Here is a 17761-nt window from a genome sequence, read left to right as displayed (position 1 = left end):
AGTGGCTGCGTGACCTTGGCTACACTAGAAGAGAGATCAAGTCAACCAGCAGGGCTGTAGCTGAGGCAGCAGAGAAAGAATCAGCATGGGTGTGGACCAAGTACGTCCAGAGGGGCAGATAGTCGGCTAGTGTATCCATCTTTTGCAAACCCTTCAGTAGTTGCGTAGACACCTGAAGAGTAGACTATCTGTTGGATGGAAGTGACCAACAACTCTGATAGAGGCAGATGCCAAGTTTTTAAACTCACCAGTGGGAGGTGGTGCTTTAGCACTGCTGGCCCACCACCTCGAGGGAGTCTTGATCAGAAGCAGGCCGAAACTCCTGAAGACAGGTGATGATCCCACTGGTGATAGCACTGGACAGTTAACATCTTAGTCCATGTGTATTTTCAATCCTTAAGAGTACAGTCAAATCGAAGAATTGGAAAGGACCCCAAAGTAAGGATGAGGTTTGCTACGGAAGCTGATACGTTGCAGGTCAATTAGGAATAGGAGCTGCTTTCATTTGAGTCTTTTAGAAATACAGACCATGGGGTGGGGACTAAAAAAGGTGTCACTGCAGGAATCCAAATAAGTCCTGGCTATGTCTGGTTAATCGAGATTCTAATAACCTTATTTAGCCAGGCATAGCCAGGACCTACTTGGGTTCCTGCAGCAACACATTATTTAAAGGAATGAATGAGCTGGGGAAAGTTCTTTAATATAAGAACATATTCAGTTAGTGAAAGAGGTGTGGGGGCCTGCTGGAAAATAGAGGAGGGACTGGATGTTCATGGTAAAATGCTAATAGCTAAGAACAGGAAGCAGCCCACTGTTCTGAAAAATGAGCACTGAAGAAGTTATGGATGTAGGAGAATGGAAACTGGAATAGAAAATGGAAAAGAGTTGGATTAGGAAGCAAAAGAGTGGGAAAAAAAGAACAACCTGAAAAAAATTACTACTGTGGTAGAAATTAAATGCTTATCTTGGAAATGAGGCAGACAGATGTTTGAGGATTGTGCGATTGGGGGTTGGGAGGGAAGGTCATCCTGAAAGGAGGAAATCTGTCTATTGGAATGTTTGGAATTCTCCACTAAATTGCTTCAATGTCACGGATGCTCATATGTTGAATACCTTTACTGTCTAGATCCCTGGACTTCAGGCGACAAGGTGGACAAGTAAACAATACAAGTAAGCGATACAAGTAAACAATACAGTACAGCCATATCCCCGTATTCTTATTTTTTTACATTTGAGGAAATACTGAACTATTTCCTGCTATAAAACAGCAATGTTTTGGGAACATTACTTGTATCGTAATTCTGTCGCATGTAAAGTTGGAATTTCGGCCTCTTTCCAGTAATTCAATTTGTGTTATTTTGCTTGGCAAATACAGTGGATTCCAATTAACTGGGGCAGATCAGAACCACGACATTTTGGCCCAATTAAGTGGTTGCCACAATTAACTGAAGTTTCATGGAAATAGTTAAAAGGTAGAAAAAAGACAAACTACTGTTTCACTGAGTAACAATTTATGTATTTAAATGAAATACAGACCAGATTAGAATACTACCAATAACTCTACAGTACTATGAAACTGTATTAGCTCCTAATAGTTACGACTGACTGTAAATGAACAAAATCAGCGCAGACACCTTGTGCAGATAATGGACTGCCTTCACATAAACCTTCAGATGATTGTATCCTCTAAATCTTCATTTTCATTGTAACATTCAAGATGATTAACTTGAAGTAGTGAAGTCACTTCATTTTCACTCCAGGGTGTTTCTGGCAAGCTTGAAACCAGGGTGAGCAAACACACTTCTGAATTGTCTTACTGCTTATTTCTCACCAACTAGCAGTGACAAAAACCGCTACTGTTGAACACAAACACAAGCAACTGACACTATTAAAAACCAGTTGTTCTAAATGCAAAATAGTGCCTAGCGGCCATGCAGGTGCCCTGTCACTGACACTAGATAGAAACTGTTCGGCAACGGTCTCCTGCCCCAATTTAGTGGCATAGTGTCCCAAGCAAATGAATGGAATCCTGGCTATTTTCTCAATTTAGTTTTTGTTCTTTGAGTGGTACCAAATAAATGGTTGCCCTGATTTACTGATGGCCCAATGAACCGGGATCCACTGTGTGAGAAATGAGAGTGAGCCTGAAAGATGTGCAAGAGCTTCACATTTGTGCCTATGTATTTGTTTAACTTTTATGAACCGCCACATCTATACTGAAAAAGATATCCTTGTTGAATAAATGAATCATTAAATAAGTGAAGAAGCAGAAAATTACATTACAAATAGACAGGGAAAAATAAATAAGAACTGTGACAGGAAGAAAACTTGATCTATTATGTTTATGGTTTTATTTCATACACATCAAAAACTAATTCAAGCTTGGCAATGTTTGATTCATTAATTTAAAAACATCACACTTTGTTCCTAATTTTCTCAGTGAACATCAGAAAATAACCATAACCTTTTCACAGCAGAACCCTACAACCTTTAACGAGAAGAATGGAAATTCCTTATACTCTTCCTCAACCAGTTCTTTAACTTAAATACATGAGTATAAAATCCGTATTTTCCAGTTCTGTCGCAGCCTTCTCCCCAAGAAACGATCCCAATCAGGTACCACCGGTTATCTTCGGGATTCTGTGTGACAGTCAAAAACAATTATCTTTAATATACATCAACTATGGGAACTTGGTGTTGGCGCGTGGCCCAGTGGTTAAGGCATTCATCTAGTGATTTGAAGGTCGCTAGCTCGAGCCTTGGCTGAGGCAGCGTAAGTGTCCTTGAGCAAGGCACTTAACCACACATTGCTCTGCGACAACACTGGTGCCAAGCTGCATGGCTCCCAATGCCCTTCCCTTGGACAACATCGGTGGCGTGGAGAGGGGAGACTTGCAGCATGGCCAACTGCTGGTCTTCCATACAACCTTGCCCAGGCCTGCACCCTGGAAACCTTCCAAGGCACAAATCCATGGTCTCATGAGTCTAATGGATGCCTATATATGGGAACTACTCCTGCATAAGGTAAAACACTTAAGATCCCTAATTCTGTCTTGGGGATTTATTTGGTGTTTTTCATTATCAGAACTATATAGTTCTATAAAGTTGCTCGAACTTTAAAGTCTTTGAAACAATTCTTGGGTGTTACAATGTAGAAAACAGAGGAATTTGGTGATGCGATGGACCGGTGAGGGCCAACATTTTCCACACAGAAGGTTTTGGGTGTATGAAGGGAACTGCCAGAATACGCGATAGAGGAGATTACATTTTCGTTGGAATGTTCTTGAAGATGTGACTAAACATGTTGAGGAAGGTAGAGCAGTAGATGTAGTGTATATGGATTTCAGCAAGGCATTTGATAAGGTACCCCATGCAAGGCTTATTGAGAAAGTAAAGAGGCATGGGATCCAAGGGGACTTTGCTTTGTGGATCCAGAACTGGCTTGCCCACAGAAGGCAAAGAGTGGTTGTAGACAGGTCAAATTCTGTATGGAGGTTGGTGACCAGTGGTGTGCCTCAGGGATCTGTTCTGGAACCCCTTCTCTTTGTGATTTTTATAAATGACCTGAATGAGGAAGTGGAGGGATGGATTAGTAAATTTGCCAATAACACAAAGGTTGGGGGTGTTGTGGATCATGTGGAGGGCTGTCAGATGTTACAGCGGGACATCAATAGGATGCAAAACTGGGCTGAGAAGTGGCAGATGGAGTTCAACCCAGGTAAGTATGAGGTAGTTCATTTTGGTAGGTCAAATATGATGTCAGAATATAGTGTTAATGGTAAGACTCTTGGCAGTGTGGAAGGTCAGAGAGATCTTGGGGTCCGAGTCCATAGGACACACAAAGCTACTACACAGGTTGACTGTGTGGTTAAGAAGGCCTATGGTGCATTGGCATTCATCAACCATGGGATTGATTTTAAGAGCCGAAAGGTGATGTAACAGCTAAACAGGACCCTGGTCAGATTTGGAGTACTGTACTCAGTTCTGGTCACCTCACTACAGGAAGGATGTGGAAACTACAGAAAAGATGCAGAGGAGATTTACAAGGATGTTGCCCGGATTGGGGAGCATGCCTTATGAGAATAGGTTTAGTGAACTTGGCCTTTTCTCCTTGGAGCGGCGGAGGATGAAAGGTGACCTGATAGAGATGTATAAGATGATGAGAGGCATTGATTGTGTGGATAGTCAGAGGCTTTTTCCCAAGGCTGAAATGGCTAAAATGAGAGGGCACAGTTTTAAGGTGCTTGGAAGCAGGTACAGAGGAAATGTCAGGGGTAAATTTTTCACACAGAGAGTGGTGAGTGCGTGGAATGGGCTGCCGGTGATGCTTGTGGAGGCGGATACGATAGGGTCTTTTAAGAGACTCCTGGATAGGAACATGGAGCTCAGAAAAACAGAGGGCTATGAGTAACCCTAGGTTATTTCTAAAGTAAGTACATGTTCAGCACAGCATTGTGGGACGAAGGGTCTGTATTGTGCTGTAGGCTTTCTATGTTTCTATGTTAATTAGCCACTGTAATTAGCCCCAGGCAGTAGAATTTAGGTGAATTAATGGGAATAAAATGGGCAGTTGCATGGGCAAGTATGTGAATGAGAAAGATTTTGAGGGATATGGACGAAATGTAGGACTATGGAGGGACTAGCACATTGGCCAGCATGGACACGTTGGGCCAAAGGATGTGTTTCCAAGGTGTATAATCCCAGCACTATGACAATAGCGTTTTATTGCTTAGTAAACTCATAAAAAACAATCATGTAAGAATTCAGATAACCTGCTTTTCAGAGAAAATCTTGTCATTCTCTTGGTCATTTTAAAACTGCTTCATGAAACTCTACATTCATCTGCGAAGGCATATCATCTTCTGGCTGAACATTGAAGAACCAAATATTTGATTATGCGGTATACCCTGATATGTAGACCTGGATTTTATGCTGCACTCTTCAAAGTGAGGCTTAAACTCTCATTTTTCTTGAACTTCCATTTCTGAGTGCTATCAGGTAGTGGCAAAGTGGTACAGCTTGTAGGCCTACTGTCTCACCACTCCAGTGACTCGGTTCAATCCTCATCTCTAGTGCCAGAATGAGAGAAAAGTTGGCTTTATTTGTTACATGTACATTGTGTCGCTTGTGTCAAATCAGATTGGTGAGGATTGTGCAGAGCAGCTCACAAGTGTTGACCCCCTCCTCCAATCATCTGGTACCACTGCTGTGGCCAGCAAGGACACAAAGGTCATCGCCAAAGACGCAGCAGTCTCTTCCCTCACTTCTCACAGTAACTTGGGTGTATCCCATCTGCCCCAGGGGCTTACCTATCCTCATGTTTTTCATGTAGGAATCCTCGTGCAGGATTCCCTAAAGATTAGTTTGCAGGTTGAGTTGGTGGTGAGAATGCAGTGTTGGCACTCATTTTCAGAAGACTAGAATAAAAAAACAAGGATGTAATCCTGAGGCTTTATAAGGCACTGGCGAGGCTTCGCTTGGAGTATTGTGAGCCATTTTGGGCCCCTTATTTAAAAAAGGATGTGCTAACATTGAAGAGGGTTCAGGGGAAGTTCACGAGAATGATTCCGGAAATGAAAGCCTTATCGAATGAGGAGTGCTTGATGACTCTTGGCCTTTACTCACCGGAATTTAGAAAAGTGGGGGTGATCTCATTGAAACCTATTGAATGTCGAAAGGCCGTGACAGACTGAACATGACAAGGATGCTTCCTATGCTGAGGGAGTCCAGTAACAGAGGGCACAGCCTCAGAATAGAGGGGCGTCCATTTAGGATGGAGATGAGGAGTAATTTCTTTAACCAGAGGGTGGTGAATCTGTAGAATTAGTTGTCAGGTCATTGGGTGCATTTAAGGTGGAGGTTGCTAAGTTCTTGATTAGTCAGGGTGTGAAAGGTTATAAGGAGAAGGCAAGAGAATAGGGTTGAGAGGAAATGGATCAACCATGATGAAATGGCAGCGCAGACTCAATGGACCAAATGGCCTGATGGTCTTATGGTATTAAGTGGAGGGTAAATTATTGAAGAAAGTTCTTAGAGACAGGATTTTCAAGGATTTGGAGAAGCATTGTCTGATTAGGGAAAGTCAGCATGACTTGGTGAGGAGCTCCTCACAAGCCTGGTTGATTTGTTTGAGGTTGTGACAAAGTACATTCATGGAGGTAGAGCAGTGGATGTGGTGTATATGGCCTTTAATAAGATGTTTGATAAGGTTCCCCATGGTAGGCTCACTCAGAGAGTCAGGACGCTTGAGATCCAGGGAACTTGGCTGTGTGGATACTGAATAGGATGGCCTATAGAAAGGCAGAGTGTGGTTGTAAATGGAGCATATTCTACCTGGAAGTCGGTGGTCAGTGGTGTTCTGCAGGGATCCGCTCTGGAACCCCTGCTCCGTGTGATTTTTATAAGTTACTTGGATGAGGAAGAGGAAGGGTGGGCTAGTAATTTTGCATATGGCATAAAGAGTGGTGGAGTTTTGGATACTGTAGAAAATTGTCATAGGTTACAATAAGACATTGACAGGATGCAGAACTGGGCTAAGAAGTGGCAGGTGGAATTCCAGCCAGAACAGTGTGAAGTAGTTCTCTTTGGAAGGTCGAATTTGAAGGCAGAATATAGGGTTAATGGCAGGATTCTTAGCAGTGTGGAGGAACAGAGGCTTCTTAGGGTCAACGTCCATAGATCCTTCTAAGTTGCAGCGCAAGCTGATCGGGTGTTTGAGAAAGCATGTAGTGTGTAGGCCTTCATTAGTTGGGGAAATAAGTTGAAGAGCTAATGTCACAAGTTTATTAAACTCTGGTTAGGCCACACTGAGAGTATTGTATTCAGTTCTGTTCACTTATTATAGGAAGGATGTGGAAGCTTTAGAGAGTGTGCAGGGGAGATCTACTGGGACGCTGCCTAGATTAGGGATCATACCTTATGAGGAAGGAATGAGTGAGTTAGGGCTTTTTTCTTTGAAGTGAAGGAGAATGAGAGGTGGCTTGATAGGACTGAACAAGATGATAAGAGGTATTTTTAGAGTGGATAGCCGGAAGTCTTTTTCTCCCCCCAGAGCGGAAATGGCTACCTCGAGGGAGCAAAATGTTAAAGTGTTTTGAGGAAAGTGTAGGAAGAATGTTATCAGTGGAAATTTTTTCAGAGAAAATAGTCGGTGAGTGGAGTGTGCTGCCAGAGGTGGTAGAAGCGGTTACACTGGTGACATTTAAGAAACTCTTAGATAAGCTCGTGGATGATAGAAAAATGGAGAGCTATGTAGTAGAGAAGGGGTAGGTGGAGCTTCGTGTATGTTTCAAGGTCAGCACAATATTGTGGGTCGAAGGGCCTGTACTGTGCTGTAATGTTCTATCAGTTCTGGAAAGAGAAGGGAACAGGGTATTCCAAAGACCACCAAGTAAGGGTGGTCGATGGCAACCTAGCAATGTGATGATAAAGGGTAGTATCAACCTCAGAAGGTAATACCAAATCAGAGTGAAGGGAAAGAATAACATCAACTAGGGGAGTGAGGAAAAGGATAAATCCATGTTGGCAATTGAAAGGAAAAAGTAATGTTAAATGTTAACTGAAGGGAAAGATGTAATATTACCACTGGAGAATGAAGCTGGAGGTGAGATATCTACTTGCGGCTGTGAAGGGAAAGAGAAATAACACACATATTTCAGGTGTTGCCTCAGCCAGGTCCCGTATAATTTTTGTAAAATGTCTTCACTCTTGTATTCAAAACTTGCAATAAGATTGTATTGTTTTACACTGAGCTTAACATTCAGCAATATTTTACAAGAACATTCGGGTCCCCCTGAACATCAAACTCATTTTAATCTACTTTTCAAAAAAAAACCTCTGACTGCTTCTACTAAATTGAATGACCTCAACCTGTTTCCACGTAATTTCCATCTGCTGTTTCTTTGCCCATTCACTTAGCCTTAACACTTTTCTCACCTCCCACATTGGTAAGGATGTTCAGCTAAAAGGCGCGAAACTAAGGAAGCAAATAGCTGCGCTATTTTCAATTGCACTTTTATAAAACAGGAAAGGATGATCTTAAAAAAAAAGGACAGTAACCTTCATTACAAATGGGCCTCCGCTGTCACCTTCACAGGCATCTCCATGCCGGTCAGATTCTGGACTGAAGCCTACAGAGAGAAATAAATAGAGTGTTTTATATTAAAAAAAGACAATATTGTAGTGATTGAAGAGCTGTGCTTGCACGTGAAACTCCTCATTTCTATGGTATCCTGTTCATCACGCCGTTTGCGGCAGCTCTGAGCTTCTGGCTCACTCATGCTCACTGCATCCATCTCAACCATTATGCTTATCAATTTCTATACTTTTATTAATACAGGAAACATTGATTCCAATCTGTCATACTGCCTCCAAAAACAACTTTTAATGTCTTCTTCCCTCTCCCTTCTTTTGACACCCAGTTCTTTTGCTTCATTCAGTCTACCATTCTTAAACCCCTCCCCTTTTCTTCATGATCACAATGTACTTTTCTTCATGCTCCTTTACTGCTCCCTTTAATTTTCTTCCCTGAATTCCCTGTTCACTCTACACCTTCCTTTCTATCTCCATCTCCCTTATTTTAACTCCCCCATCATCCTGCTCCAATCTTCGCTCTACCTCCCATCTATTTCCATCTTCGTTATTGACCAATTCTGCACCCTCCATCCATCCATTCTTCACGCTCTATCATTACTCCTTATCCACTCCTCTCTTCTTTACCATCCTCCTAGTTCCATGTTCCCTCTGGGGAGGCATTTACAAGTACTAATTCTTATTGCAGGAATGGGTATATTTTTAGAACTACCTGAAGAGTCACCTGTTTTAAGTGGAAGACAGATGAACTGATGACAGGTACGAATATTTGTGTTAGGTTTTTAGCATTTAAGAAAGTTAGTTTGTTTAACAGACACAATGTTGAAACTCTGCATTGGACTGAGAGTGGAGAGGCAAGATGGAGGGGAGGTGGACGGGGAGGGGCAAGGCAGGAGTCCGAGGTGATTGGGCGATTGAGGAGAGGTGCAAGATATTAGGTAGGTTGTGCCAGGCGGGGGAGAGGGAATAGGGTTGACCTGGGAGACAGAGGCAAGTTGATGATAGAGGGAGAAAGACACAAAATTGGGAGGCAGACAGAGCAGGGGGAGGTGACTGTGACCTTTGGAAAGTGCTCTACTCTAATAAGGAAACGAGGTAAGAACGGGAACCACTGGGGGAGAGGTGAATGTAAGTGCAGCCTTGTCTGCAATAACCACATCTAAAGAAGAATCAAAACCAATTTTCTCTGCTCTGTAGGGATTCAGAATCAGATTTACTTTTCGCAGGTAGATTGAAACATGCAGGGAAATGGATGGTTCGCATTAACAATAAGCTCAACCTACGGATGTGCAGGGGGCAGCCTGCAAGTGTCACAAGGGAATTCATTCCTTGATAATAATCCTTGTTAGGAAGCTCAACCACTCCCATCAGAGGGTTAAGTTCAGATTTAGTTCTTTAGAATATTCACTCAGGTAAGATTACATACAGATTGCACATAGGTAAACTGGGGGTCTATATGCATCCATTGTGGACAATAAGAGTATACATAGGTAAAAAGTACATTACATAATCCTTTTTTAAAAAAATCCAGACTTGGTTCTTACTTAAATATCAATTTCCTAGAGCTAATAGTGGAACTTGGCCTTGTGTTTCTGGATCTCTGTCCCAGAACTCTGACTGCTTCTCCAGTAAGTTAACATTTCCATACCTAAACACAAGTGATTCTGCAGATGGTGGACATCTTCAGCAATACACACAAAATTCTGGGGCAGCGCAGCAAGTCAGGCAGCATCTATGGAGGGAATAAACGGTCGCTGTTCTGGGCTGAGACTGGAAAGAGAGGGGGCAGAAGCCAGAATAAGAAAGTGGGGAAGGGAAGTAGCACAAGCTGGCAGGTGATAGGTGAGACCAGGCGAGGGGAAAGGTGGGTAGGTAGGGGGGCATGAAGTAAGAAGCTGGGTGGGGATAGTTGGATGAGGTAAAGGGCTGAAGAAGAAAGGACAGTGGACCATGAAAGAAAGGGGAGGAAGCACATCTTTGACTTACTACCCCCCCAACCTGCTTTCTATAAGACCATAAGACCATAAAATGTAGGAGCAGCATTAAGCCATTTGGCCCATCAAGTCTGTTCCACTGTTTCATCATGGCGGACCCATTTTCCCTCTCAGCCCCAATCTCCTCTCCTCTCCCATATCACTTCATGCCCTGAATAATCAAGAATCTATCAACCTCTGCCTTAAATATACCCATTGACTTGGTGTTCATAGCCCCCTGTGGCAACGAATTCCACAGATTCACCACTCTCCGGCTAAAGAAATTTCTCCTCATCTCTGTTCTGAAAGGACATCCCTCTATTCTGAGGCTGTGTCCTCTGGTCTTAGACTCCCCCACCATACGAAATATCGTCTTCACAGCCACTTTATTGAGGTCTTTCAACATTCAATAGGTTTCAATGAGGTCACACCTCATTCTTCTGAATTCCAGTGAATACAGGCCCAGAGCCATCAAATGCTCCTCAGATGACAAGCCTTTCAATCCCAGAATCATCTTTATGAACCTTCTTTGAACCCTCTTCAATGTTAGTGCATCCTTTCTTAGATAAGGGGCCCAAAACTGTTCATAATACTCCAAGTGAGGTCTCACTGGTGCTTTATAAAGTCTCAACATTACATCCTTGCTTTTATATTCTAGTCCTCTGAATGCTAACATTGCATTTACCTTCCTTACCACTGACTCAACCAGCAAATTAATCCTGCATAAGGACTTCCAAATCCCTTTGCACCTCAGAGTTTTATATTTTCTCTCCATTTAGAAAATTGTTTACATTTTTATTTCTTCTACCAAAGAGCATGACCATACACTTCCTGACGTTGTATTCCATCTGCCACTTCTTTTCCCATTCTCCTAATTTGTCTAAGTCCTTCTGTAGCCTTTTTACTTTCTCTAAACCACCTGTCCCTCCACCTATCTTCATATCATCTGCAAACTTTGCAACAGAGCCAGCAATTCCTTCATTTGAATCATTAACATATAACATAAAAAGAATCAGTCCCAACACAGACCCTGAGAAACACCACTAGTTACTGGCAGTCAAACAGAAAAGGCACCCTTTATTCCAACTCTTTGATTCCTGCCAATCAGCCAATGCTCTATCCATGCTAGTATCTTTCCTGTAATACTATGGGCTCTTAACTTGTTAAGCAGCCTCATGTGTAGCACCTTGTCAAAGGCCTTCTTAAAATCCAAGTACACAACATCAACTAATTCTCCTTTGTCTGTTCGGTTTGTTATTTCTTCAAAGAATTCCAACAGGTTTGTCAGGCATGATTTCCCCTACAGCTTATTTTATCTTGTGCGTCCAAGTACCCTGAAACCACATCCTTAGCAATTGACTTCAACGTCTTCCCAACCACTGAAGTCAGACTAACTGGCCTGTAATTTCTTTTCTTCTGTCTTTCTCCCTTCTTGAAAAGTGGAGTGACATTTGCAATTTTCCAGTACTCTGGAACCATACCCAGAATCTATTGACTCTTGAAAGATCATTACTAGTACTTCCAGAATCTCTTCAGCCACCTCTTTCAGTACCCTGGGGTGTAAACCATCTGGTTTGGGTGAGCATTGGCTGGTTGGCAGAAAACAGACAGTAGGAATAAAGGGATCCTATTCTGGCTGGCTGCCAGATACCAGTGGAGTTCCACAGGGGTCGGTGCTGGGACCACTGCTTTTAACGATGTATGTCAATGATTTGGATAACAGTATTAATAGAGTTGCGGTTAAATTTGCCAATGATACAAAGATAGGTGGAGGAGTGGTTAATGTTGAGGAAACAGAGAGCCTGCAGAGAGACTTAGATAGTTTAGGGGAATGGGCAAAGAAATGGCAAATGAAATATAATGTTGGAAAGTGTATGGTCATGCACTTTGGTGGAAGAAATAAATGGGCAGACTATTATTTAGATGGGGAGAGAATTCAAAATGCAGAGATGCAAAGGGACTTGGGAGTTCTTGTGGAAGATACCCTAAAATTTAACCTCCAGGTTGAGTCGGTTGTGAAGAAGGTGAATGCAATGTTGGCATTCATTTCTAGAGGTATAGAATATAAGAGCAGGGATGTGATATTAGGCTCTATAAAGCAATCGTGAGACCACACTTGGAGTATTGTGTGCAGTTTTGGGCTCCTTATTTTAGAAAGGATATACTGACATTGGAGATGGTTCAGAGAAGATTCACGAGAATGATTCCAGGAATGAAAGGATTACTGTATGAGGAACGTTTGACAGCTCTTGGGCTGTATTCCCTGGAGTTCAGGAGAATGAGGGGGGATCTCATAGAAACATTCAGAACGTTAAAAGGCCTGAACAGATTAGATATGGCAAAATTATTTCCCATGGTAGGGGATTCTAGGACAAGAGGGCACAACTTCAGGATTAAAGGATGTCCTTTTAGAACTGAGGTGCAGAGAAATTACTTTAGTCAGAGGGTGGTAAATCTATGGAATTTGTTGCCACGAGTAGCTGTGGAGGCCAAGTCATTTGGTGTATTTAGGCAGAGATAGATAGGTTCTTGATTAGCCAGGACATCAAAGGGTATGGGGTGAAGGCAGGGGAGTGGGGATACCTGGAAGAATTGGATCAGCCCATGATCAAATGGTGGAACAGACTCGATGGGCCGAATGGCTCACTTCTACTCCTATATCTTATGATCTTATCTACCTTTAGTCCTTCAGTTTCCCAAGAACCCTCTCCCTAATTATTTCAACTTCACACGCTTCTGCCCCAAGACACACTTGAGCTTCCACATACTGATAGTATCTTCCACAGTGAAGACTGATGCAAAATACTTACTCAGTTCATCTGCCATTTCCTTTTCCCCCTTTATTATCTCTCCAGCATCATTTCCAGCAGTCTGATATCTACTCTTGCCTCTCTTTTACATTTTATATATATACAATATATATAATAGAGACCTTAGTGATTGATCTCTACATGATTTCTTTTTCCACTCTCCACTGATCTTTCACCTGGCATTTAAGCTGGTGAGCATGACAAGTGTTACACCTGCCCCTACACCTTCTCCCTCACCAGCATTCAGGGCCTCAGACTGTCCTTCCAGGTGAAGGGGCACTTTGCCTGCGAATCTCCTCAACATCATTGAGACCCGAAGCTGATTGGGGAGCAGCTTTGTTGAGCAGTTTTCCTCCCTTTGCTGCAACATGCAGGATCTCCTGCTGCCTACCCATTTCAATTCAACTTCCCATTCCCATTCTGATATGTCTGTTCATGTCTTATTCCACTGCTATAGTGAAGCCAATCTCAGGGTGGAGAAGTAACTTCTCATATTTCTCTTCACTTTCTCCTTCTCTTTTTCCATTCCTCATTATGTTTACAACCTCACCCCTTCTCCTCATCTGCCCATCACCTCCCCCTGGTTCTCTTTCTTCCATGGTCCACTGTCCTCTCCTATTAGATTCCTTCTTCATCAGCCCTTTATGTCATCCACCCACCCTCTCCCAGCTACTTACTTCACTCCCCTCCTCCACCCACCTACCTTGCTCCTCGCCTAGTTTCACCTATCACCCGCCAGCTTGTACTCTTTCCCCTCCCCCGCCACCTTATTCTGGCCTCTGCACCCTTCCTTTCCAGTCCTGATAGGGCCCAAATCATTGACTGTTTATTGCCTTCCATGGATGAACATAGAACATAGAAAACCTAGAGCACAATACAGAATCTTTGGCCCACGATACTCTGCCGAACATGTACTTACTTTAGAAATTACCTAGTTTTACCCATAGCCCTCTATTTTTCTAAGCTCCATATACCTATCCAGACCCTATTGTATCTGCCTCCACCACAGTTACCAGCAGCCTATTCCACACACTCACCACTCTCTGCGTAAAAACCTTACCCCTGACATCTCCTCTGCACCTACTTCCAAGCACCTTAAAACTGTGCCCTCTCGTGCTAGCCATTTCAGCCCTGGGAAGAAGCCTCTGGCTATCCACACGATCAATGTCTCTCATCATCTTATACAGGATGCTACCTGATTTGCTGAGCTGCTCCAGCATTTTGTATGTGCAGGTCCATACCTCCTGTATTGGCAAGCTCTGCAAGTCACACATGCTTCACATTGATCAAGAAGGGTCAGGATGATAACTGAAGCTGTACATTGGGTTCCTGGTGACATCTTTTTGGATGTGGAACCTCCTGATCAATAATTGCTTTTTGGGAAAGGTGGATACCAAGTTAACTCTCTCTGGGGTTTTCCCATCAATGAGGAGCTTTGCAATGTCCTTTGTAGGGTATGGAGTAGTTTGTCAATACACCTTGGTCTTCATGATGTTCTGAGCCAATTCCAAGATTCATTAAGCTCTATAAAGTGGTCCCGCACAGACTGCATGGCAAGGATCCAATTGATGACATATCTTGCTTCTTTAATGTTTCTTGGGGGTTGCCATGACATTGAATAGCAAACTCAGCGATGATAATTGTTACGACTGATTTGTGGTTCCCTTTACCGGCCTTGCAAAGTAGTCGAAGGAAAGTGAAGCCTAGGTTTTGCAAAGAGAAAGCCAGAACCCAACATAAATTTGGGTAGGGGATGAGTTCTTTTTCATCATAGACGTTCAAAGTCCTTTCATATTGTAATGGAGCTTCTACCTCATTTGATCCGTATTTGTCTCTGAGTTTAAGTCACTAATATACAATAATGCTCTTCCCCTTCAGACATTTGAAAGTACTGCTGATTGTTTCATATTGTTACTGAATTATTAAACTTTTGCACTCAGTGAGAGTTCTGTAGAGTTTCACAACAATTTGTCGTTACTACCCTAATACCTTGCAATGAAAGGGCAAAGGGAAACATAAATCTAGGCGGAGAAACAGTGCTCTAACCAACTTCACGACCTGTTAGATTGACTCAGAACAGCACAGTGGTGCATCTGGCGGAGTCCCTGCCCCACGGCTCCAGCGACCTCGGTTCAATCCTGAACTTGCATGCTTCTCATGTGGACTTTGCACATTCTCCCCAGGTGCTCCAGTTCACCCATCCCAAAGATATGCAGGTTGCTCAGGTAATTGCCCACTGTGAATTGCCCCTAGAGTACAGATGAATGATTGAGTATGAGGGGTATCTGATGGGAATGTGGAGGTTAAATGGGATTTGTTTCAGATAAGTGTAAATGAATGCTTGGTAGTTGGATGTGGTGGCTGAAGAGTCTGTTTGCATGCTGCATGAGGTTATGACTTACCTGCACAGAACATGTTACTTGTCACTTTAATGCTGGTGGATTTCTTACATGTTCCTTGGTCAACAATAGGGAGATGGATTTGCTGCAGCACCTCAGCTTTCAAGGAATTGACATTCACGAAGGATTCTGCCAGGTTTCCCCAGCCTGTGACCCTACCCATATGATGACTTTGTAGCAGCCTGGAAACAAAAGAGAACATGAGTGCTCCTCTTTTACAGGGAAATGATTCCAATTAATATAAATTACTATATATAACCAAGATATTTTCACAGCCATGACCATCCTCCTACTTGCTTTGCTTTCATTTTATTATGCATTACTTGCAGCCTGAGCTGACAATCTGATCTATTCACACCACAAACAAGAATTTTCAGTTTGCTCCCCCACTTGATCAATGAAGTTGGCACCTCGATGCAATTTCTGGAGTATTCTGGAATATTCAGAAATTAAAAATTATTCATCAACCTTGAGGAACAGCACTTCATCTTCTTTCTAGGCAGCTTGCAGCTTTCATAATTCAAGGTTCGGATGACCAGCTTTTCTAACATTCTCTTTAAGATTTCAAGCAATTGCTATGCTCTGTACCTCACCGTTCCAGCTTGAGAATGTGTTTTATGTCCCTCTCCCTCTCTCCTCCCCCTCCTTCATTCATCTTCTTCCATTTATACTTCTCCAGACTGATAATCATTCACATCGCTCTTTTAGATGGCCATTATGGACAACCTTTACCTTGACAAATCACAGACATTCCCCTTATTCACCCAAGTCCTTATCCTCTTTGTAACTTTAAATATGCTTGTGTTCTCAACAACCACCTCACACAAACAGAACGATCACAATTAGAATTGGGTTTGTTATCACTGTCATATGTAAGGGAATTTGGTGTTTTTGTGGCAGCAGGACAATTCAATACATTAAATTACAATAAGAAATGCATATCTAAAATTAAACAAGCAATGCAAAAATAATCAGGTAGTATTCATGGGTTCACTGTCCGTTCAGAAATCTAGTGGTGGAAGGGAAGAAGCTCTTTCTAAAATGTAGTGTGTGTCCTTAATGATGGATACTGCCTTCTGAAGATGTCCTTGATGCTGAGGAGGTTAGTACCCATGATGGAGCTGGCAGAGTTTACAACTTACTGCAGCTTTCTCCAATTCTGTGCAGTGACCTCTCCATACCAGACAGTGATGCAACCAGTGAGAATGTGCTCCACGGTATATCTGTAGAAATTTGTGACTGTCTTTGGTGACATACCAAGTCTCCACAAACTCCTAATGAAATATAGCCACTGGCATGCATGTCTTCTTTGTAATTGTATCGCTATTTTGGGCCCATGATAGACCTTCAGAGGTGTTGACACCCAGAAAATTGAAACAGCTTACACTTTCCTCGACCTGCCCTTCCTGAAGTCCACAATCAATTCCTTGATGTTACTGATGTTGAGTGCAAGGTTGTTGTTGCAGCACCACTCACTCAGCTGATCTGTCTCACTCCTGTACATCTCCTCGTCATCATCTGAAATTCTGCCAACAATAGATGGTGTTTGAGCTGTGCCTCGCCACAAAGTCATGGGTATGGAACAAGTAGAGCAGCAAGCTATGCACACACCCTTGAGGTGTGCCAGTGTTGATTGTCAGTGAGGAGGAGATAGTATTTCCGATCTGCATTGACTGTGGTCTTCTGACGAGAAAGTCAAGGATGTAGTTGTAGAGGGAGGTACAGAGGCCCGGTGCTTATTGATTAGTGCTGAGGGGTTGATGGCATTGAACGCTGAGCTGAAATCAATATTGCTGTTGTCCAGGTGATCCAAAACCAAATGGAGGGCCAGTGAGATTACATCCACTATAGACCTACTGTGGCAGTAGGTAAATTGTAGTGGATCCAGGTCCTTGCTTAGACAGGATTTAATTCAATCTCTCAAAGCACTTCACCATAATAGATGTGAGTGCTACTGGGTGATAGTATTTGAGACAGCTCACCCTGCTTTTCTTGGACACTAGTATGATTGATGCCCTTTTGAAGCAGGTGGGAACCGCTGACTGCAGCAGTGACAGAGCAGCGAAGATGCCCTTGAACACTCCCACCAGTCGGTTGGCACAGGTTTACCAGGTCTGACACCTTTCCAGGGTTCACTCTCTTGAAAGTTGTTCTGATGTCGGCCTCTGAGACAGAGATCACAGGGTCACCAGAGGCTGCAGTGATTTGTGCGGGTGTAATTTTATTCTCCCTTTCAAAGTGTGCGTAAAAGGTGTTGAACTCATCTGGGAGTGAAACATCACAGCCATCAATGATGTTAGGTTTCATCTTGTAGGAAGTAATGGCATGCAACCCTGTAATAACTGATGTACAGCTGATTCCATCTCTAATTTCACTCAGAAATGATTTTTCACTCTTAAGGTAGCCTTTTGTAGGTCATACCTAGAATTTCTTGTAGAGTTCTGGATCACTGTCTTGAACACCACAGATCAGACTGCAAATCTCATAG

The 17761-nt window shown here is 42.8% G+C and overlaps 1 protein-coding gene across 1 annotated transcript in view; it reads right to left on the bottom strand.

Moving 5' to 3' along the window:
- Positions 1 to 1494: 1494 nt before the first annotated feature.
- Positions 1495 to 17761, bottom strand: part of f2 (coagulation factor II (thrombin)) — an 87520-nt gene continuing 71253 nt past the window's right edge. Inside the window, exons 12-14 of the mRNA XM_072272209.1 lie at positions 15277 to 15455; positions 8059 to 8129; positions 1495 to 2640 (exon numbers count right to left, since the gene is read on the bottom strand). Of these exons, the coding sequence (XP_072128310.1) occupies positions 2491 to 2640; positions 8059 to 8129; positions 15277 to 15455 (400 nt within the window). The 3' untranslated portion in view covers positions 1495 to 2490. The remainder of the gene's footprint in view (positions 2641 to 8058; positions 8130 to 15276; positions 15456 to 17761) is intronic.

Source organism: Mobula birostris, chromosome 11 (genome assembly GCF_030028105.1).
Source record: "Mobula birostris isolate sMobBir1 chromosome 11, sMobBir1.hap1, whole genome shotgun sequence".
Taxonomy (NCBI): Eukaryota; Metazoa; Chordata; class Chondrichthyes; order Myliobatiformes; family Myliobatidae; genus Mobula; species Mobula birostris.
This window is presented reverse-complemented; position numbering and strand designations above follow the sequence as displayed.